The sequence below is a fragment of the Labrus bergylta genome, chromosome 8 (genome assembly GCF_963930695.1).
Source record: "Labrus bergylta chromosome 8, fLabBer1.1, whole genome shotgun sequence".
Lineage (NCBI taxonomy): Eukaryota > Metazoa > Chordata > Actinopteri > Labriformes > Labridae > Labrus > Labrus bergylta.
The window spans coordinates 23652088-23667210 of record NC_089202.1 but is presented as its reverse complement, the minus strand read 5'-3'; the positions used below and the strand labels follow the sequence as shown (position 1 = coordinate 23667210).

Below are 15123 nucleotides of genomic sequence, written 5' to 3'. Positions count from 1 at the left end.
CTCGGGAAGATAAATCATCACATTGTACCATTGTCTTTTTCTCAGTTTGTTAATGCCGTTTTTACGCCTGAGGGTACTGCGCCCCACAGTTTGTGCTTGCCGTCTGAGCGCGCTGCGAGGAAGTTCAATATTTTCAACTTTGGCGCAGCGCTCCGCGACGTCACCTCCAAGCGTCCAATAGCAGGGAAGATCAGATCACAACAAAAGTTGTCCCACTTTCCTGAGCTCTAGTTTACAGACCTACCAGGACATCAGACAGAGAGCTCTAGTTTGTGCAGAAATGTGTGGCGTGTTCGTGAAGCGGTCATTATAGAGCTGCAGCACCTGAACGAGCCTAAACGCTCCCACATCCTGTCGCGCCCTGAGGCTTTCATGAAGCCACACCCTCTTCTTCTTTTCTGTTCGTCTCCTCCTTCCCAGCAGATGAAAGGTCGGAACTTTCTACTGAATAGTGGACACATACATTGTGCTGGGGCACAATGCTATTGAGCTATTGTTCCGACTATCGTTTCGGTCACAAGCGACTTGCATAGCTGATTTGCTCACTCCCCCTCTGCTCTGCGCTCTACCCGCAAGCGCAGTGCACACCGCATACTATCTGAAAAGCTCTTAAATATAACGGCTAATGTTTGTGTGTTAAGCCAAAGTCCTGGTTCACTGTTATTTACTCTGCATCTGACTTACAGATTCTGCTTTAGGAACAGGAGAGACAGAACGTATTAGTAAAAGCCTGACTGTTAGAGGGAAGGCAGAGACTGTCACAACAGTTGGATCAATGCAGTTGTGTATTTATTTATAAGTAGGAATCACATGACTGCTATCGTTTGCGTGCCCTTAGATGATCTCTTGAGTCCAGATGACTGGGAGAGGAGTGTGATTTGTCTTCATGGGAGTAGACTTTATGATGTGATGTGATTGGCTTTTAGGGTATTTATATTATGGATACGTGTAAGACTAGTCTGCACACACACACAAACACACACACACATCTCTGCCTGGGGAAGAGTTGCATTGTTGGACTCCAGGGAAATACCAGAAATCAGGGTAAATATTTCATTTTTCTCTTTTAAGTATTCATTCCTGCAACTAGTACGATGCATATAAATACTGAAAATGTACCTTCAAGAGTTACTGACTTAGCAAATTCTTCATTATATTTTAAAACCTGAGCTTGAAACTGTAATTTCTTAGGTATGACAAAGGCACTAATAAAATACTTTCTGAAAATGTTTTGTATGTCTCTGTTGGTAGACTGGAAGAAGGAAGAGTATGTGGGACAAAATAGTAAGAATTGGGCATTTAAAATGTGTTTACAGCAAAGTGTCGACACAAACCTGGAGTGAGGCAGGCACAACGTTTAAAAAGGGTCAGTGACCCAGTGCCTGGTGCAACAGATACCCTGGCCAAGATCCGAGTGTGCTCTACCCCAAAGTCCGGTCATTTAATCAGTGTGAACACAAACGTACCATACTTTTACCATACTCGGGTACTGTGCCCGAGTCCCCTGGAAGAGGTGGCCTCGGCCATGATTCATGTGTACTCGATCACGGTCAGCGGTAGATTTGAATGAAACTGTAATCAAACAAGGAAGTGGACCACTGTGACGTCATTCAAAAAGTCTTGTGTTGCTCCAAAAACCGCTGTATCCGAGTAGCGCAGACCTGTTTCATCCTCTGAGCTGCACAATAGATGTGGAAGTAATAAGAAGATGGTTGTTGGGGTCCCAGAAATAACAAAAACATCCACAGCTAGCAGGATGGACTCAGTCCATGATTGGTTGCCATGGTTGCTTCTTCAGCTTTTTGGTGGATTTGCAAACCACCTGTGTGCATACTGCCACCTGCTATATCGGACAGTGTGAATAAGCAAGTGTTTAACGTAGACGAGCGGGGGAAGGGGGCAATCGAGCCTAATGTGAAAACGCCCTTAATTTGGATGAAGAGCCCTGAAGCAACAGGACATCCTTTTTTTCTAAAGTGCCAACTCATTACAAATCTTATCTCAAGACACTTTACTGAAAATTGTTCTCTCTTTTCTGTCTCATCCAGAACAATGAAGTACGTTTTGTTATTTATTTTGCTGACCCTCTTGGGAACGTGCTCGGCCAGAAATCATGGTAAGTATACTGTAATGTGATAATAACGGTATTCTCTTTATTGTTGGTAAACTGATGTACAAAATGAGTTCTCTCTATTCTAGTTCTCATACAATCCACAGTACCACTTAGTATTGTAGTAGAAGGTCTCGGCCTTGTCTCGGAACCGAAAGTATTTTTACCCGGTCTTGTCTCGGTCTCAGACTGGGTGGACTCTGGATTTTAAATCAAGACCACCACTGATCGGCTACATTTCCACGTCAGCACTGTGACGAGAAGGAAGAATGCCGGCTTCAACCTTCCCAGTGTTGTGGTCTAAATGAGTGACACACCCGGCGCCGCACACAAGATCATGATTTTTTCATTGATATTTATGGTCTTGGTCTTGTCTTGGTCTCATCCTGTCTTGGTCTTGGTCTTGTCTTGGTCTCTGAGCACTCTGGTCTCGGGTATGTCTTGGTCTTGGTTACTGTGGTCTTTACTACAACACAAGTACCAGTTCTAACTAAATCGTTAAAGGGTTAACTGTGTTTACGTTCGGAGCGGGAAACTGTCTGCTCCCCTCATTTCCACTCCTTCAAGTGAGAAATAGACAACGAGAAGCTGCCAATCAAACTTATTTAAGACAAGTGGAAAATTAAAAAAAAATACTATAATCACAAATTTTAATGTTCATTGTTGGGGAAAACTTCCTTTTAGTGAATAGGAATCTGACATCATGAAGCTATTTCCATGAATACTGCTTATGTACATACTGTAAAAACTTTAGCGCAAGTAAAATAATCATCTGTTACATAATAGCATATATTTCATATCAATATATTCATATTTTGCACTACTCACAACTGCACTGGTATTTTATTTAGCTTTGTCTATATTAGTTTTTTTTTGCTTAAATGTTTATATTTAATGTTATTCTTTTGTACATTGAGAGCACAGTTACCGAAGACATTCCTTGTGTATTTAAGTATACGGTCAATAAAGCTGATTCTGATTCTAATTAATATAAATCTATAAATAATTTCCTCAACAGAAAATGTGGCCTTGCGTGGCAAAGCAACTCAGTCGCATCGCTATCCACATAACTTTGGGGATGCCTCCAGTGCAATCGATGGAAACCGTGAATCAAACTTCGACGCTGGTTCATGCACTCACACTGTAGAAATGGAAAACCCCTGGTGGAGAGTGGACCTGCTGGACAGCTACATCGTCACCTCCGTCGTCATCACCAATAGAGGAGACTGCTGTCCAGAGAGGCTCAATGGGGCTGAGGTTCACATAGGCAACCACTTACAAGACAATGGTGCTGCAAACCCACTGTGAGTGATATTAAAGCTACTGAAAACCTCATACTGCAATAACCTAGAGGTAGCATCTGCACAGTCAGGGCCGATCACACAGAGACGCGTCACTAGAAAAGCCTCGCCAACAAAATACCCTAGTTTTATCCTCTTTGCATTGGTTACCCGTTTCTTTTAGTATCCATTTTAAAATGTTACTTATTACTTACAAGGTTTTTCATGGCCATGCCTGCAGGCACCAGACTACATCAATGAACTCCTCGCTCCTTAGCACCCAAAACAGCCTCTGACATCTGCAGGTTTAGGCCTCCCAGCAGTTCCACAGTCCAGACCAAGGTCAAAGGGTGATCGACCATTTGCTCTACTGGCTCCTCAGCTTTGGAACAATCAATGTTGTCAATGTTGTCTGTGGAAGCACTTGGTGCATCTGTCTTGAAAAGTGCTATATAAATGAAATGATAATTATTATTATTTTACATTATATGATGTTTTGACAGATGTGTTATCTGACCTTGACACATCACAGATAGATAATGATCTTTTTTTTTTAGATTTATTTTTGGGCTTTTTGTGCCTTTAATGGGGAGACAGGACAGTGGATAGAGCTGGAAATCAGGGAGGGAGAGTAGGGAATGACATGCGGGAAAGGAGCCGTCCGCAAGGAGGACCATAGCCTCCATACAAGGGGCACGCGCACCAACCACTGCACCACCAGCGCCCCGATAATGATCATTTTAACGTGTTTGTGTGTTTGTTTCAGGGCTGGAACCATATCTCACATCCCTGCAGGCAGCTCGCACACCCTGACTCCAAGCTCTGGTACCAGTGGACGTTATGTGACAATCGTTCTACCCGGTGCTAAAAGGTATCTTACGCTGTGTGAAGTGGAAGTTTACGGGTACCATGCCCCGACAGGTGAGGATTTAAGCCATACAGTTCTATTTTAAATAAGTTAAAGTCATTCTGTTAAAGCATGTATCTAAACATTTAAGTTCATACCTCGATCTGGTTGGATACTTGATTGTGATTGGCTGCTCAACAAAGACGCAGCATGTTGGAATGGATACACATCAGTTATGACTTTATATGATGTTAGAAACAGGCAGATGTGGTGGTCTCCATCCCTCCCACACAGAAATCTTTCAGAATTGAGGACATTTCAGAATGGAAATGTTGTGGAAATTGTGTCTGATATATGACAAGTTGCTTTGCAGATGTATTTAAAAAAAAAAAAAAAAAACATTGTTGTGACCTCATAGTGATTAAAACACAGAAGAACAAACATATTTATAAGTGCTTGCATTTTATTTTACAGGAGAGAACCTGGCGCTCAAAGGAAAAGCCTCACAGTCATCATTGTATACAGAAGGCGATGCATACTTTGCTATTGATGGGAATAACGACAACGATCGGGCCCACAGGTCCTGCTCTCACACCGACACTAACTTCGCCCCCTGGTGGCGACTTGATTTGCTTAAAACCCATAAAGTGGATTCTGTTAAGATAACCAACCGCAAAGCTCTTGATTCCTATCAACGACTGAATGGAGCCGAGCTGCGCATTGGAGACTCACTTGAAAACAATGGCAACAACAACCCAAGGTATAGTGTTCACCCTGTTCACTTAAAGGTCACATGCTATTCTCCTCTTCAACCAGTTTAACTTGGTCTCAGAGCTCCCCAAAACATATCTGTGAAGTTTCTTGTTCTAAATCCACTCTGATCCTGCATTTGATCATGTCTATAAACCCCTCTATTTCAGCCCTGCTCAGAACAGGCTGTTTCTGTGTCTGTAGCTTTAAATGTCTGACCACGCCCTTCTCTGGAAGGGCTTGGGTGGCTCGGGCTTTCTGGCTCCATGCTCTATTGTTTACTGTGAGAAGGAAGACTCAGAGAGCAGAACAAACCTAGCTGTGGGAGTGTCACCCACCATGGGGAGGGGTTAGTGCCCTTTCTGATGTCATGAAGGGAAAATCTCCCAACGGCCTGTTTGAGCACACGTTTTTTTCTTCTGCTCCAGGGGCCTGTATGTACAGTACTACTGAAATACTGATTGTTTGTTGTCTCTGATTAATCTTCTTCTGTTGTTTGTTTGTAAATATATGCATGGTCTGGATGGACTGTGGAACCCAATTGCCCTCTGGGATAAATAAAGTCTAAGTCTAAATTAAATAAATATTGAGGAAAAGTTCTGCAGTTACACATGTTTCACAGTTATAACAGAGAACATTTTTTAAAATGGTACTTATGTGTTAAAGAATGTGACGTCTTGATTGGTCTTTCTTTTGTCAGATGCGCCGTGGTAGATAACATCCCCGCCGGAGCGACTGTTGAATTTCAATGTAATGGGATGGATGGCCGCTATGTGAACGTATTCATCCCTGGAAAGGAGGAGTACCTGACCCTGTGCGAGGTGGAGGTTTATGGCTCCGTCCTGGATTAGCATCAAGATTCACTTTATCCAAAATGAGCTAAATTTAACCAACTGAACTCACATGAATCAAACTAATAGATACGGCTTAATTTTGATTGTTTGCATTGAAAATAATAAAAATTTGTGTAAAAGGATAATTGCATCTTGTTTTACTGCCATGCATTTGTAGACAAAGCTGCCGTCAGCGCTGATATCAATCAATAGTGGGCGGCAAGTAGCTCAGTCTGTAGGGCCTTGGGTCAGGAACCGAACAAAATCTGGAAGTTGGTCTGGTAGCTGGAGTTTACTTCCTGAGTACTGCCGAGGTGACCTTGAGCAAGGCACCAACTTGCTTAGGGACTTCTTGAAGGTAGAGAGGGGGAGGGGAGGGGGGGGGGGCTCTGATGGTTTTTGGGAGTGAGCTCCAGAGTGTGGGAGTGGCAATGGAGAAGGCCTTGCCCCCCCCCCCCCCCCCCCCCCCCAGGACTGATGGTTCGTTCTGCATGGGAAGTACAAGTGGTTTGCATCAGTAGACCTGAGAGTGCAGAGGTGGAGTATGCCGGTGGAGGGACTCAGATAGGTATGGGGGGATATCAGAAACGTGGGGGAGAGGGGGCAGGTTGTGGAGGGCTATGTTAGTGGTGATGAGGACTTTGAAGTGGATACGCTGGGTTTCGGGGAGCCAGTGGAAGTCACGAAGAACGGTGGTGATGTAGTCACAGGTGCAGGAGTGTGTGAGAATGCGAGCAGCAGAATTCTGGATATATTGTAGTTTTGTATTTAGAGCTACAGTGTAAGTAATAATGGTAAAAGTATTTGTTGTATATTAGCAGTTACAGCTAAGTATGATAAGAGACTCATCAGTCTAATATTGATGTTATGATTGATGAATTTCTTCGACGTCGTTGAACGCAATTGGACTTCACTCCCTTCCGCCCACTACACTCTGCCAAAGAAAGGCGTCTGATCCAACCTTCACAACAGGGCCCTCAATTTCAAACTAGACTCTTCAAGAAAGCAGTATAGATAATGGGAGGTTGGATTTTATTCAATATTTTTGTCTACCTTGCACTGTTGTTGCTGCTCCTTATTGTTGTCTCTCATGCTGCTGCTCTATATGCCTTTATATTACCCCCCAAATAACGTTTTTTGACAAGAATTGAATTAACGTGCACCAATAAAGCAGATTTTCTCCGACTATTCAAAATGTTATTATGGACTAATACTCCCATTGTCATCATGTGGTTTCTCTTTGCTTGCAGTCTAAAGGCCGAACAGTATCTAATAAAACATCTTATGAAGCGTCTGAAAGTCTGTCAGCAATATGAAATCTCTCTAATTAAACTGTTTTATCTTCGTTTGTATATGACCAGGAAGTACAACTGTGTTTTTCCAGGACTACATGTGACACATTGTTTTTTAGATGTGATGTTGAGACAATAAAAGTGGAAAACATCATTGAAGTGCGAGTTCGTTGTTGCAATGTAAATCAACCAAATGTCACTTATAAAGACAATTATATTCCTCTGATTTTAAACGTTAGAAGAAGACCAAAGGATGAGTCACTCTTCCTGTTTGTGTGTACTATATGTGAGAGGCTTCTGAATTAAAACTGAGATCCTGCTTGTCAGATGATTTCAGGTTATTCATCCGTACGTCCTTGTCCAGAAGGTGGAGCAGGTTTACATCGTCTCCTCATCCTTGAAGCGGACACCAGAAAAAAGGAGGAGAGGAGAAACCGGGACCATCTATTCTTAAGAGAGGGGATGTGAGTTCTTTGACACAAATGGTTTTCAGATGCATTTGTAACTTCGTATCTTCAAGAATGGCAGAGTTTCAGGTCAATTTAAACATCAGAATATCATCCATATTTAATCTGACATCAAATCTAATCAAAGTCATAAAAAAAATCAATCCCCAACAGGGAGATCTGTGATGCCAGGCTGTGGTTTTATAAACAACAACAGTTCAATAACAGCATTAAGACAAAAACAGAATTATGTTTTTATTGTATGTTTGTGTTTCATACTATATAATTCACAATCAATGATGTATATAGTCAATGTTTATCAGTGCATACCTGAGTGTTTGTAATATGTTCATTCACCCAAAAACGTTTCAATTTCAAATTGTTTGTAAAATGACAAAACAAATGTAGCGGCTGAAACTTGCTGTAAGTGAAACAAACATGCTGCTAAAAGCTGAAAACATTTGCATTTACATCAAATGTGCTAAAACCAGAGGTGTACAAAGTACAAATACTTTGTTACCTTACTTAAGTAGAAATTTTGGGTATTTATACTTTACTGGAGTAATTATTTTTCTGCCGACTTTTTACTTCTACTCCTTACATTTTCACGCAATTATCTGTACTTTCTACTCCTTACATTGTAAAAATAGGCCCGTTACTCCTATTTCATTTCGGCTTGTTTTCAGCCTTGTCATCGTTCAAAAAAATACATGGATGAGAAGTATAAACATATACCATTCTGACACCCTATTGGTTTGTACGCAATCCATCGCACCTGCACATGACACAAATCACATCACACTCCAGCAAGGAAATGGCAGACGTATGTAGCCTAGTACGAAGATGTCCATGGCAGAGACAACCATACAAGGGTAATTGTTACTAAGCCTGCCCTGGGTACACCAATTTTCTTGTCCAGTTTTGTTATCTTACATCCGTTGCCCTCACAGATTCCTGCAGCTAAGCTTGGATGTACATTTACATTCCAATGAAGGCTATTGATAACATGCCTCTGAAGTTTGACTTTTTGCACCGTTGCAATACTTATAGGCAACTAGTCATCATATCTTCCGCTCCATGAAACACATGTTAATGCTCAGTAGTACACATATATGGTTCTTTAATGTATTTGCATTGTACTAAAATGCGTTCATTTTCAATGGGCATAAATGCGGCTGAAACAGGTGCATCCCAAATTTTTCAACATTAACATTTTAATATAACATTATAGTCATTATGGCCTTTAGAAAAATGTTTTTTTGGAGAGGTGGGGTAGTGCACTTTAGACCCCTGTGGCGCGGCCTTTTTCTGGGACAACCACTGCTGTCTGCATTCTGCTTCAAATATATTAAATGGACTCCATACTTGATCTATATGCTTCCATTCTGTGTGACCTTTTCCTTTTATCTCACACGTGTTGTCTTGTATGTTTTTATGGGTGTACGTTGTAATGAGCACACTAACGGATGTTAAAGTGGATGTGTCAGTAAGATTCTGAATCTACAGTTGCAAAGCAGAGAAACTGAAAAAGAAAAACGTCATTAAAAAGTTGCCAATCCCTGACTGGAATGATAGTCAAAATGATCGTTATCTGCACACAAGGAAGCATAAAGTCAACCGTGGTAAATTATCAGTAAACAACAGCACGTGTGTCATGATAAGACGTGGGTATAAATATTCTAACGTGGCCAACATTAACTCATAATCATCGATACAACAACAGCTACAGCAGCTCCTCGTCGTCTTCTGAGGCTTTACTCTGCAACTAAAGGTAGGTCGTTGTACCTTATGATTAAAAACCTTTAAAAATGGAAAATTAACCAACATGTAGTTTTACAGGGGTGGTGATTCGATACATCTCACAATATAAGATTTATGATTCAATAAATGGGCACGTTAAACGGTTATTGAAATAGCCCGCTCTGAGACTTATTTTAACTGGTTAAAGAGGAGGAGGATATTTGACCTGTAATGTTGACAGCCCGTGTAACATTTATGGAATTGTATGCACTTTTGACATCCAACCTCTACATCTAAGTTTGTTTTGGTTTTAAGAGACATTTACAACAGTAATAATGCTCATTTTCTCAGTGTAATTCTGTCATCGGCTCTCTTGTCTGTCTCAAACAGAACAATGAAACGCAGCTCCGTTCTGCTTCTGCACCTTCTTCTGGGGTCATGCTCGACCTACGCCTACGGTAAGAATTATTGTCATATATCTTTTATATAAATAATTTCATCCCCCATTATATTAAAAATAACTGTTAGTTCACACTCAGTTATTTTCTCACAGATTTACAAACAGTGGGACTTTATTCCAACCAGTCGCATCGAGTCTCCCCCTGGTGGCCATTAGAGATAATGCAGGTATCAGGCATTCCTGCGTAGCCTGCTCTTTTGAGACCTGAGGATAAGGTTTTCATTTACACATGTAAGAACACAAACGGCCACAGTCGGGTCGAGCCGATGTGTGAACGCAGCAGGAAACATTCAGGAATATTCGAGTGGGAGGGGTGATGACATTTATCTGTGCATGTCTTTAAACTGCTTCATTATGTTTTCTGTTCAGCAGTATGTTCTTCTCTGCTCCTTTGTTGATATCCTGAACATCTTTTATTGACTTAAGTCTTAAAGACACCAAAGTGTCGGACTCTGTTGCATCATCCTTTATTTCTGTGTCGTTCCTATCACGTCATGTCCTGCCTCCTGAGACCAGCCCTTTCAAATTAGACAGGGATTGCCCCGCTGTGAGGTGGATGTGTGAACAACTAACTGAGGAAGATTTCAGGGGCAGTCTTCCTGAAATGACCCCTAAGTGGCATGATTGCAGGTTTAGTAACTTGAGAACTCTTTTTTTATCAGGTTTTAATGTGTATTTAAAATGTTTTTATCACAGAAAACGTGGCCTTGCGGGGAAAAGCGACCCAGTCAACACGCCACCTGCACGCTTGGTCATCTGCGGACAATGCCATCGATGGAAACCGTGATACTAACTTCGGCTCTGGATCGTGCACTCACACTTTAGCAGAGGCCAACCCATGGTGGAGGGTAGACCTACTGGAGTCGTACATCGTCACCTCCCTCGTCATCACCAACAGAGGAGACTGCTGTGCAGAAAGGCTCAATGGGGCTGAGATTCACATCGGTCACTCTTTAGAAGACAATGGAGTTGGAAATCCACTGTGAGTGAATAATGCTACTCATCTGTTAATCTCTATCAGCAGATTCTCTATTAAAAGTAAAGTCTGTAGTCGGGGTCCAAATTTTAGTGTGGGAAGTGTTCTGGCTTCTGTTAGTACATCAATCATTATTTGTATAAAGCGCCAATTCATAACAAGTGTTATCTGGAGACGCTTTACAAAGGGATAATATGCAGGAAGGGTTTCTCCTTTGTATTCCTCTCGTTCCTGTTGTCCACACTTCCTCTCTGCTGAGGTGGAGGTCGGAGCAGGCCGTGCATGAATGAGGACAGCGGTGGTTGGTGGTGGCTGGGCGTCAGGGACGTCGGGTGGTAGTAGTGCCAGATCACCTCACTGAAGGTTGGGGGAGATCTGGATTTTTGGTGGTGACAGCCTGCTGCTCTTGAAGAGCCTGGCTTCTGCTGCCAGGTCAAGACCTCATTGGCTTCTGGCAAGGAAAGGGGGGCAGGGGATCCATAGCAGCAGGGGGCAGGGGGTCCATAGCAGCAGGCTGTCACCACCAAAATTCCAGAGGAACCGTCAAGTGCTGACATTTGTTGTCAGAGAAGTATTGACCAATTATGTATCAGCAAGCTTTGGTGTATGCAGGAAAAACAGTCTTTGTGGACAGCAAAAGTTGGCTCCCATCAGCCGCAATCTGATTATGTATTACACTTTAAACAAATAATCTGCATGCACGTGCAGTTTACAATCTGTTCTTGATAAAAAAAACTTCAACTTGAGCGAAAGATGCAATTGACGCTGTGGCAAAGTCAATCATAGGGCTTTCACACCTGCAGAAAACTCCTGAAAAACTCCTGATATTTGCAGGAGGAGCTGCATGTTTTGAACGTAATTAAACTGCTGCATTTTGTTTTCTGTTCTCCAGTTTGTTCTTCTCCACTCTTTTGTTGACACTGTGATTCTGATTGGTCAAGTATTAGTGTGGTCCATCCATCACTTAGATTGCTTTACGTCATACTTCCAAATTATTATTATTATTGGTTTTAGAAAACAACAAAGTCATGCAACGCTCCTTCTCTCTTGATCTCCCGTAGGGTTGGAGTCATCTCTCATGTCCCAGCAGGCAGGTCTTTAAAAGTCACCTTCACCAAACTTGTGGTGGGACGTTACGTGACTGTGACTCTGACTGGTCCAGAAAAGATCCTTTCACTCTGCGAAGTGGAAGTGTATGGGTACCATGCACCAACTGGTGAGAATTTGAGCACCTGCATATTTTATCCTGAGCCATTAAAGATGTAGCTAACAAAGGTCTGACCTGAGGCGTCTGTGGCCCAGCAGTAGAGTAAGTTGTCTCAACCAGAAGGTCGGGGGTTCGATCCCCAGCTCCTGCGGCAACATGTTCGATGTGTCCTGGGCCAAGACACTTCACCCCAAGATGCTCCTGCTGCTTCGTTGGCCGTGTGTGAATGTGTACGAATGGATAAGTTAATACTGAGGGACTCTTTACACAGCCGCCTCTACCATCAGTGTGTGAATGTGTAGGTGTGACCTGCGGAGTAAAAGCGGCAGCGGTCTCATTTTCTATACAGCTTCAGTCACACCACAGTTTAAAATGCATTCATTTAAATGTGAAAACGTGCAAACTGCATACACTTTCTTTTACTTGAAGATGTCTCCCGTTAAAAACATGGAGGTGGTAGTGCACTTTAGCCTCTTCTGGCTGAAATGAGTATTACAATAACAAACAAATCATTATATTTATTTATTTTTATTACCAACATTGTTTGACAAATATATATATATATATATATATATATATATATTTAATATTAATAGAAAATATTGAAGACCATTAAGGAAAATAAAATAAGCTTTTCTTGATTTGATCTTGATGCAAAGATCAGGCTTGTGACTTTTTATTGCTGGAAAATGTTCTATAAAGCAACACATTTATTCTGCATCCTTTAAGATTTGAATGCCTTTCAAAATGAGTAACATGATTTTCTATAACCTTAGAAGTTTTCTTTCACCAATGTAGAGGTCGGCAAAGTGCACATAGTTACAAGTTTCCGGTTCAAGAAAACTTTGACTGCACACAGCATCAAGTTAAACACTCAGCGCTGACATTTACAACTGTTTCTTTTCTGCAGGAGAGAATCTGGCACTCCAGGGACAAGCTACACAGTCGACACTGCATGCAACAGGTTTTGCAAATCTTGCCATAGACGGGAATCGTGCCAGCGACTGGGCCGAGGGATCTTGTAGTCACACCACCAAAACTATGAACCCCTGGTGGCGACTGGATCTGGGCAAAACACACAGAGTGTTTTCTGTGAACATCACCAACTACAATACTTTTCCTCAACTAATTAACGGAGCTGAGATCCGCATCGGAGATTCCCTTGACAATGACGGAAACAACAATACCAGGTAGTTTATCCAAATAGTACAAACCGTGAAAGTCAATTTATCTGTCATTGGGCTTGGTTGGAACAACAAACTTCTCCTGAAAGCACCTACAATTTTTTTTAAATGTAAAACCAGATAGTATGGAGGCCCAAAGGCAACATGGGGCTAGAAGATATAATTTAAAAACAAGTTTCTGCTGCGCGCCTGAAACTATCTCATGAGCAAAATAATTTATTCACAACCACATTTGATCCACTTGTAAATGTCCAGACCAAATTTGAGGTAATTATGCAACAATGGAACAAACTGGTCAATGATTCAGACCAGAGCAAACGAACTACAGCTCTCAGTTTTCATGTCAGGTATCAGAAAATAAAGGTTTTTTCGCATTTGATGATAGAATCTTGAGTTCCAGAATAAAGGCATAAAGGTTTCCAACAAAGCCGCACTTAACGTCAGGTATAAAAGGGCAAATAGATGAAAGAGACCTTTTTGAGATTCCTATTTTATTCTAATTGAGCTCGCAGTAGAGCCACTACTCCTTCTAATCGAAGGGAGCCAGTTGAGGTGGTTCGGGAATCTAATTAGGATCCTCCTGGACGCCTACCTTTAAAGGTTTTTCTTGCACGCCCAAATGGGAGGAGACCCCGGGGTAGACCCTGGAGGGATTAAATATCCTGTCTGGCCTGGGAATGACTCGTGATCCTCCATGGGGAGCTGGAAAATGTTGCTGGGGAGAGGGAAGTCTGGGTTGACTTAATTCACTTGCTGCGACCGCGACCCGACCTCGGATAACCGGAAGATAATGGATAGATGGATGATTTATTCTAATTTTATTCTCTACTCTGAAGCTAACACTTGAAGTATTGAGCTAATGAGGCACTTTCTTCTTCTGCTAGGTGTGCTGTGATTACCAGCATTGCTGGAGGTTTCACTGAAAACTTCAACTGTAACGGGATGGACGGCCGCTACGTCAACGTGGTCATTCCTGGAAGGGTGGAGTACCTGGCTGTGTGTGAGTTTGAGGTCTATGGATCCAGACTGGATTAGATCTCAGAGGAGGTTGAACGTTTTTATCAATGACATTTTACTTTGAAACTTTATAGAAATGGTCAATCTTTAGGATGAAGGTCTCTTGTGCTTTAAAATGTTATATAGACACACCAGAACTCATTTCAGACTGTTTCATGACCAGCTCGAGACTCCATACAGAAGCTTTAACTCATATCTTTGTCCATGCTTTAGTAAACTCCTTGCTTTAATATCGTGCATCCTTTTTTTCACTATTTCAAGCCAAATCTGCAACAACCATGTTCTGACTGTATATACATATTATATTGTTTGCACTAGTTTCTTCTTTTGGATTTGTTTGTAACATATTTGACTTGGCTGAGTTTTTAATTTCACATTAAACAGTTTGTAAATAGAAACTAATGAATACAAATAAAAAACAACAGAACGAGCCAGAGTCTGAATCTCATTCTTCTGTTGTGACTTATCCTGATAAATGCTTGAACCATTGAGCGCTGCTTTTAGAAGGGGATTGATTCAAAATGTTTTTCTTTACTGTAGTGTACTATGCTATAGTGCAAAATCCTGCAGTTCCTCGAGTGTCCAATAGAGGCTGGCTGCAGAAGCACAGGAAGTCACATACACACCCATTCAAAAAAGCCTGTTTTTACAGCAGAGATAAACATCTTTACAGCCTGGTTCAAAAAACCAAATAGGTCTGATTGGCTCATGTCTTGATCGGCACACACTGAATTTTATGATGACTCATTCGTTTTGATTTGATGAAGGATAAGAGTTATTCACAATAAGGCGTGGGCAGGGGCGTGCGAGGGGACCCCCGCTCCATCATCAAGTACAGAGACCTGGACACTCCAGACGACCTGGACTTCTTTTAAACCCGGACAGAGCTCTGGATGTTTTTTAAACCAGTTGCACCAGCTGACCTGATTGACAGGCGGGTGCAGTGTAACGGTTTGTCAGGAGGCTTAAAACCCGCCTCAG

General features: G+C 41.9%; 2 protein-coding genes across 2 annotated transcripts; both read left to right on the top strand.

Annotated features, from left to right (window-relative positions):
- Positions 1–905: 905 nt before the first annotated feature.
- On the top strand, positions 906–5966 carry LOC109977979 (fucolectin-1-like). Its single transcript, XM_065957843.1, has 6 exons — positions 906–1044; positions 2049–2116; positions 3129–3414; positions 4157–4311; positions 4712–4997; positions 5688–5966. Exons 2-6 carry the CDS (start codon positions 2053–2055, stop codon positions 5836–5838), a joined length of 942 nt encoding a protein of 313 aa, XP_065813915.1. The 5' UTR covers positions 906–1044; positions 2049–2052; the 3' UTR covers positions 5839–5966.
- A 3231-nt stretch (positions 5967–9197) lies between these two features.
- LOC109999142 (fucolectin-1-like) lies at positions 9198–14573 on the top strand. The gene is made up of 6 exons (XM_065957844.1): positions 9198–9329; positions 9689–9756; positions 10455–10740; positions 11796–11950; positions 12852–13131; positions 14010–14573. Exons 2-6 carry the CDS (start codon positions 9693–9695, stop codon positions 14158–14160), a joined length of 936 nt encoding a protein of 311 aa, XP_065813916.1. The 5' UTR covers positions 9198–9329; positions 9689–9692; the 3' UTR covers positions 14161–14573.
- The last annotated feature ends 550 nt before the right edge of the window (positions 14574–15123 follow it).